We start from the raw sequence: 7,186 nt of genomic DNA, 5'->3' as shown, positions 1-7,186 counted from the left end.
AGCGGCGGATTACTCCACATTAGGTGCTCAAGTGAGTATTTGTGGCAGCAGGGAAGCGTCTAAGTGGGATTGAATGAAATGTAGACAATTTATAAAATGAATAAACTTTCAAAACCCTTCTGACAGTCGAGGAGCAAATCATGTGCGATGTGCACTCCCATCAATAAACAATCATTCAAATCTAATCATCAAAATCTAAGGAATCTAAAGATGTGAAGTGAGTGAGTTAAAACCACATGTAAAATATAATAATTTACAGTAAGGCTATGTTTTAATAATACATACATGGACTGTAAACAGATGTATAAACAGACTGTAAGTGAGGACACTTCACAGAATTGTTTATGTCTCACACACACACAAACAGGGAGGAGGTGAGGTCACAGACACACCACACACACTCACACACAAACAAGAAAGGAGGTGAGGTCACAGACAGCCTTCCCGTTGTTGTGGTGTGTTCAGGGACCATGAGAGAGCTGCAGCTGCTGTTGCACACAAACAGGAATTGTATTAGTGGTGTTTACCATCGGCGCTGACTCACAGATAGGAACACATGAAAGAGAGGAGGAAGTGTGTGACCCACTTTTCTGCCAGCTCACGTCCTCGAGTTGGGGAGCGACTGCTCAGTGGAGCTCGAACAGTGTGGTTTATTACCAGAAGGACATCCTTTGACTGTATGCAGCCTTTAGAACAGTCTCTACGTGCTATGACACTGCTCATGCCAATAATACAACACTTGTAATAACACTGTGCAACAAACACCTTTTATACAATGTATGAATGTTAATACTGGTTGTTAATTCAATACTTTTACAGTTCATTTCCTTTGTATAATGCTGCTACTTATTGTCTACACTTATCTGGGTTTATCTTATTGAAGTGTGCTTGCATCTTGATTCAACAGAGCAGGAATGAGTCAGCCTTTCAGCACTTCCTGTCCCCTTTTCAACGGTTTTCTGAATGTGTTTTTGGTTGTTAAACTGAAATGAGGTCTGTGGTTAACACGAGCTGAAGAGATTTTTTATTTTACGACATTAAAATATGTCAGTAAATCCCCACTGGTGAATTTAAAAACAGATGTGTCTAAATGAGACGTCTAAACATCATCACGCCCAACATGACGGTTGGCCAACTCATCTCTTTCGACTCCACTTCGAGCGATATAATTACTAACAAAGAATTACTAACAAAGCACTTATATACTAACAAAGGACTGGCTTATCTAAAGCTAGTTGAGTAGCACTAGTAGCGCTCTATGAAACCTGATGTACTTATATGATTCTGTTTTCTTCAAGTTTGTATCTTTTTGGTCGAATGCACTTATTGTAAGTCGCTTTGGATAAAAGCATCAGCTAAATGTAATGTAATGTCATTTAGGCTATCATTACTCTATTTGTAATCTTTTATCTGCACTATCCCTTTGCTTTAGCACTGTACATTTCCCCGATGTGGGACGAATAAAGTCTGATTCTGATTTACAATAACAAAGAAAATATACTTCATAAATATACTTCATCAACTGCTCATTGTGACCTTATGGTTGGAGGTGTTGTTTGTTTTCTGTTTCAGGAAGTGATGACAGTTTATCTTTTTCTCACATGTTGGTATCTCTCCCAACCGCCACAACCTCCCTGCCATTGAGAAACAGCCCAGCCTGCCCTCTGATTGGCTGTGGCACCACGTGGTGAGTGATAGTAGCTCCCTATATGGGCATGTGGGCTCTCTCTCTGACTGGAGCATCAGGTTTAGGCTGCTGTTTCTCAGAAAGAGAAACGTACACTGTGTTCTCACACAGACACACACCCTCTCTCCTATTGTTGGTGTGTACACGCTGCCTTCTGATTCACACTCCGATCACCGCCAAGTATTCTTACTGCACCCATTCAGCTGGTTATTAAACAATACCTCTGGTGTTCAGGCACAGACACACTGGAGTAAGTTCACAAGCTACCCTGCAGTATACAAAGTCATTCAAACTAGCTGCACCTTTACCAGCTTTGAGAACACTTTAATGATCAATCATTATAAAACGTATTCATACACTCAAGTACAAGATCTTGTACTTCTACCATCTCTGGATATAAGATTGTATTTCATCATATATATATTCAGTATGCAGACATGTCTCTCATTTGACTTTATTGAATCACAATCAGAATACTGGTCCCATTAATTGCATGATAAAATATAATTAAAATATGTGTAAAAACATGTGGAGATGTGCACATTATACCACAATATAGACAACAATCAGTGGTGGTTTTGACGGAGAAATATACGTGTGTTTCATCAGCCTTTTAAGATGTGTTTTTATATAATGCCACAGTTTAATATCTGTTACCTTAGTATAACAACATCTGTGAAATTAAAAAGCCAAATTAAAGGTAATGTGAGGTATAAACAGCTGTGACTGTTATCAAAATGTGTGACTATTTCTATATAAACGGGCTTAAATCAGTTTCTTTACACTCATCATAATGGGTGACTATCTTAATGCAATGGAGACACAATGTGTTACACAATTGTCTCCATCCATGTGTAGTGAACATAAAGTATATTTTAGACGTGACAATGTGGCTGAAATCCGGCTTGGGTCGCATCATTTCATAACACTGGCTTTGAGTCGATCATTACACAATATAATTAATTAATCTCAACATATTTTCTTAACACAGCATGAGCTGGTTCACAAAGCACCATGTTTGGATGCGTATGAAATGACAATATGGTGTTATGATTATGTTTTAATGTGGGTGTAGCTTAATAAAGAAGGAGCCCTTTGTTTGTTTTGCCTGGACAGACAGCAGCAGTTATCACTTATGTAATGCCCGTCTGAAGGGCCGGTCCAACGCTGCGGGGATTTCGTGTTGAAGCGGGAAATTAAATCAACGCTTATAACGTAAAGCAAGAATTTCAGTTTACTCGTTGCGTTGCATAGTTCTGAATAATGTTGTGGAATTATAAAATGGTATGAAGTAGTTCATTACGTGATAGCAATGTACTTTATTTTGGTTCAAAAAACGCCCCTCCCCGCTGCAGGGAACTTGGTACAGTCCAGAACGCGTCACCCATTGTTTACAAATCAAATCGGGTTGTCGGTTCCTGGCGAGCGGCTTGGTGAGAGCAAGTAGCGGCTCTCAGGCGACGAAACACGAGGAAACATCTCGAAAACGGCCTGAAAACACAGCGAAAAGCCGCCACAATGCCGTGTCGGAAGGAGGACTACATCTTCCTGGAGCAGTCCGTCACCGTGGACTCCAAGGAGGTGGACGCGCTGGTGATTAAGATCGGCGAGGCGCTGCAGTTGCACAGCACCAGCAGCCAGAAACAGAGCGCGTCCTGCGGGGGGAAAGCGAGCAGCAGCGGGGGGGCTCCGGCGCAGAAACACGGCTGCTGCATGCGGATCCGGAGGGCCAGCAGCCGGGCAAACCCCTACAACATCCCCAACCAGGACTGGGACCAAATGAAGCCGTGGAGCAGGAAGAGGCTGGCCGTGGAGCAGGACGACCCGCACCGACTGCTGCAGGAGCTGCTGCTGTCCGGGAACCTGATCAAAGAGGCCGTGAAGCGGCTGCAGGACTGTGGGGACACCGTGTCGTCCTGATGAAGAACCGCCGACCACACATATGTTAATGTCACAGGACTGGTAGCTACGTTTTCTAATTCCCCCCAGGCTGTCCTTTGTTACGTCAGCTGGACAGTTGTTTGTGTTTGAATTTCCCCGGGGCTGCTCTGGACCCCGGGAACACTTTGAGGACTTTTCATTAGCAGGACGTTTATTTCACCCTTCCAAAGGCTACCGTCATCCTCCCTGAGATGTTGGGTGGAAATACACATGTTGTGTGTTTTCTGTGACTCCTGAACAATGGGATGTTTTTCTATGAGATGAATGGTTGAGGCACAGGAACTCAAAGCTTGTTCACTTCTTATTGTGGTTTCGAAAGGGGGGTTGGGAGGTTTTTCTAGCCATTCCCTGCTGTGGCAGACTGTTATGATGGGGGTTGGGTGGTTAGAAGTCCCATTTTGTTTACAATCTAATGCTGGGTGTTAATAGCTGCTGTGCAGAGAGGAAGTGCCCCCTCCTCATTTGATTTCAAATCGGGTTGTTCAGGGGTCTTTTCTGTTGGCATTCAACGCAGGACCCCCCCCTGAACCTCTGTCAACAGCAGCTCCACATTGCTCCTCTAGATCCATTTCCTGTCAACATCAGAGATGGGGGGAGAGATGGGGGGCTTTCAGTGATGTAACCTTGTTTGTGAATGGTCGGCCGTCACACCTGTGGTGCTTACACCTTTTTGGAATTCCTTCTGAGTTTGTTTTTTGTATTTGTTTCGTCTCGGCGTAAAAGAAAGACGGCCACCACTGCTTCGTACCGAAGTATCTGATCATGTTCCTGAGTTATTCAGGGCCTTTTTTTGCTGTCTTAATAAAACTCATTTTTGTTATTCCAAACCTCCGCAGAGTTTTATTTGGGAACGTCTCTCACTTGTTATTTCAGGAGTTTGTCCTGAATGTGATAACGTGCATCCATGCTGCAACGTGAAGGACACATGCCGTTATCAGCCTATAAATAGGCAGCAGCAGGAAAACATGTTTTGCTCCCTCTGCTGCTGTGAGTGTGTTACTGTGTGTGTGCGTGTGTCTGATACTGACGGTGTGTGAGTGTGTGTCTGTTGCTGAGTGTGTGTCTGTTACTGAGTGTGTGTGTCTGTTGCTGAGCATGTGTGAGTGTGTCTGTTACTGAGTGTGTGTGTCTGTTGCTGAGTGTGTTACAGTGTGTGTGTGTGTGTGTGTTACAGATGGAGCTGACATCAGGGTGAGGGTCTCCAGATGATCAGGGCACAAACAAATCCTCAGACTGAACACTGCTGACACACACACACACACACACACACACACAGTTAGTAGGTCTTGGTACACTCAGGTCTGGGTCTTGTTCCAATATTACAGCTCTGGGAAAATTAAGAGCTGCTGCAAAAAAATCATAACCTGTGGTTGAGTAAAATGAACACTGTTGATTTAATCTATTGAACATTTCTCCCAGATTAAACAATTACGGTCCTTTAGAGAAAAAGTCAATCCTGCATCGATCTGTTACCTCCAGAAGCTACGCCCTTAACGATGGACATTAGCCTGAAGGCTGCGTGTATAAACACCACTTATCGTCCAAATGTAAAATGTTTTTTAAATTAAGCTTTTGTTTGTTTAGTAAAGACAAATCTCTATACATAAAAAAAGAATGGTTTAAATATAAAAAAATATGCAACGGTTTCAGATCTTAAAAAATGTAGAAAGCTTGAATGTGGAGTTCATTTTCATTTGTAAAAAACACAATACTAATGTTTCAACTTTGGATGAGTTTAGAAAATCTATATTTGGTTGATTAACCCAGAATTACAAGCACAGCTTGGGTGTAACGTGTCATGGCATTTCAAATCTGCTCTGATTGGCTAGCTGTCCGGCCCTGTTGCGATTGGCAACCGCTTAGAGATGTCCCGCCCCTTAGCCTATCACGTACAATGTGTTGGAGCGCTAGCCAAAAGAAGCCGGAGTGTTCCATAGTGATGTCACCATGTTCAGGAAGTAAACAAAGTCCAATGGAGGCGTTTCAGACGGGGGGGTTAAACTTCACACAAGGGATTACATGCACCCAAACCCATAGCACACACTACAGGAGAGGGGACACCCCTACCAGCAGAACAGGGCCTCTTTCATTAAAGCCAAGCTGCCTGAGTTTCAGATTCAGAAAATAAAATCTGCAGTGTGGCTACTGTACAGTTCCACTAGAGGGCAGTGTGTGTACACACACACACACACACACACACACACACACACACACACACAAAAACTGTAAACTGAGAGGAGGATACATTTACCACCATGTCTGATGTCATTAAACAGAAACACATTAAAAAAACCACGCGTTCCTGATCTAGAAATCACATCAGAGGTTTCTCCTTAACCGTTTTATTATTGCTCACTTTCATTTAATCATTAATAATGATGGTTTATGTGTCACAGATACTGCGACCTCTTATTGAACTCGTTAAGAAGAGACAACAACAGTTAGAATTACATAAAGCCATATATAAACATAACATTACAGAACACTTTAAATATAACACACAAGGTCTTCACATACAGCGGTGGATCAAATATACACGATGCAAGTGTACGAATCATAAAAACAATAACACACCTTCAGGACAATTCTATAAAACACCATAAAAGTGGTCATTTATGGGATTTGTTAAATGTAGAATAAAAAGTGCATTGTATCAGTCCAGGTGAGATACAGGTGAGGGCCTTTCTCATTTCTCTAACTCCCCTCCTCGACTCCTATCCTCGACTCCTATCCTCGTATCTTAGTCCCGCCCACAGGAGATGCGAGCGGAGGAATCGAGGAAGGGAACCGAGGTGAGAGGAGGGGAAGCAGCAGGCGGTGAGAGAAATGAGATGTCCTTCAACATGGCGCGCTGAAATCCATTTCCGGGTCACTACCGGAGGACCGAGGAGTCGAGGAGTCAAGGAGGGGAAATTAGTGAGATGGGAAAGGCCCTGAGAGTGGGGAAGCTGACCCACTTAGCGCTGAGCAGCATGTCTGTAAACATGAGCGCACGCAAAGCATTCTGGGAAATCAGGAATGATGCGTCCAGATGCCGAGAGAGAGGTGTGTATTTCTGAATACATCTGATCCTCCTCTGAACGCTGCAGTGTGAGAGATGTGGATGCAGAGTTTAATTAAATAACATGACATACATTATGATATTTGTATGCTTTTTCTTCTACAGGACTGTGTTCACAATAGGGCTGCAACTCATTACTATTACTTTATGTAAAAATGACAAACCTTGTTATTTTAATGTGTGATATTTGAGTATTAATGTATCTTTAAAGGCCGGTTTCACGATGAAAGACGTATACAGGCTGCGTGTAACACCACACTGTCATTTTGATACACGTGAATCAGCTGTGATATTAATGTATACAGTGTCATTTGCCCATCCGTTAACATCGCTTTCATTCCTTAAAAAAGAAAGTGTTCATTTTAAACCAAACTAAATATAATTGCAGAAGTTCACGCCCTTTTAGGAAACATTTGATTCCACAGGCTCCTAGTGTAATCTGTACTTAGTATGTCTTTGCTACTACGTCCACCTGGTATATGCAGTCAGCCTGTTAC

The 7,186-nt window shown here is 42.7% G+C and overlaps 1 protein-coding gene across 1 annotated transcript; it reads left to right on the top strand.

The window, feature by feature from the left end:
* Positions 1–3,080: 3,080 nt before the first annotated feature.
* Positions 3,081–4,455, top strand: gbp (glycogen synthase kinase binding protein). The gene has a single exon (XM_034148128.1). The coding sequence runs from the start codon at positions 3,206–3,208 to the stop codon at positions 3,605–3,607; it is 402 nt and encodes a 133-aa protein (XP_034004019.1). The 5' UTR covers positions 3,081–3,205; the 3' UTR covers positions 3,608–4,455.
* The last annotated feature ends 2,731 nt before the right edge of the window (positions 4,456–7,186 follow it).

The sequence above is a fragment of the Trematomus bernacchii genome, unplaced genomic scaffold, assembly GCF_902827165.1.
Source record: "Trematomus bernacchii unplaced genomic scaffold, fTreBer1.1, whole genome shotgun sequence".
Classification (NCBI taxonomy): domain Eukaryota; kingdom Metazoa; phylum Chordata; class Actinopteri; order Perciformes; family Nototheniidae; genus Trematomus; species Trematomus bernacchii.
The sequence above is the reverse complement of the archived record's forward strand: the minus strand, read 5'-3'. Positions and strand labels throughout refer to the sequence as shown.

Coding starts and splice junctions, on each gene's coding strand:
- gbp (XM_034148128.1), top strand. CDS start 3,206: ATGCCGTGTCGGAAGGAGGACTACATCTTCCTGGAGCAGTCCGTCACC.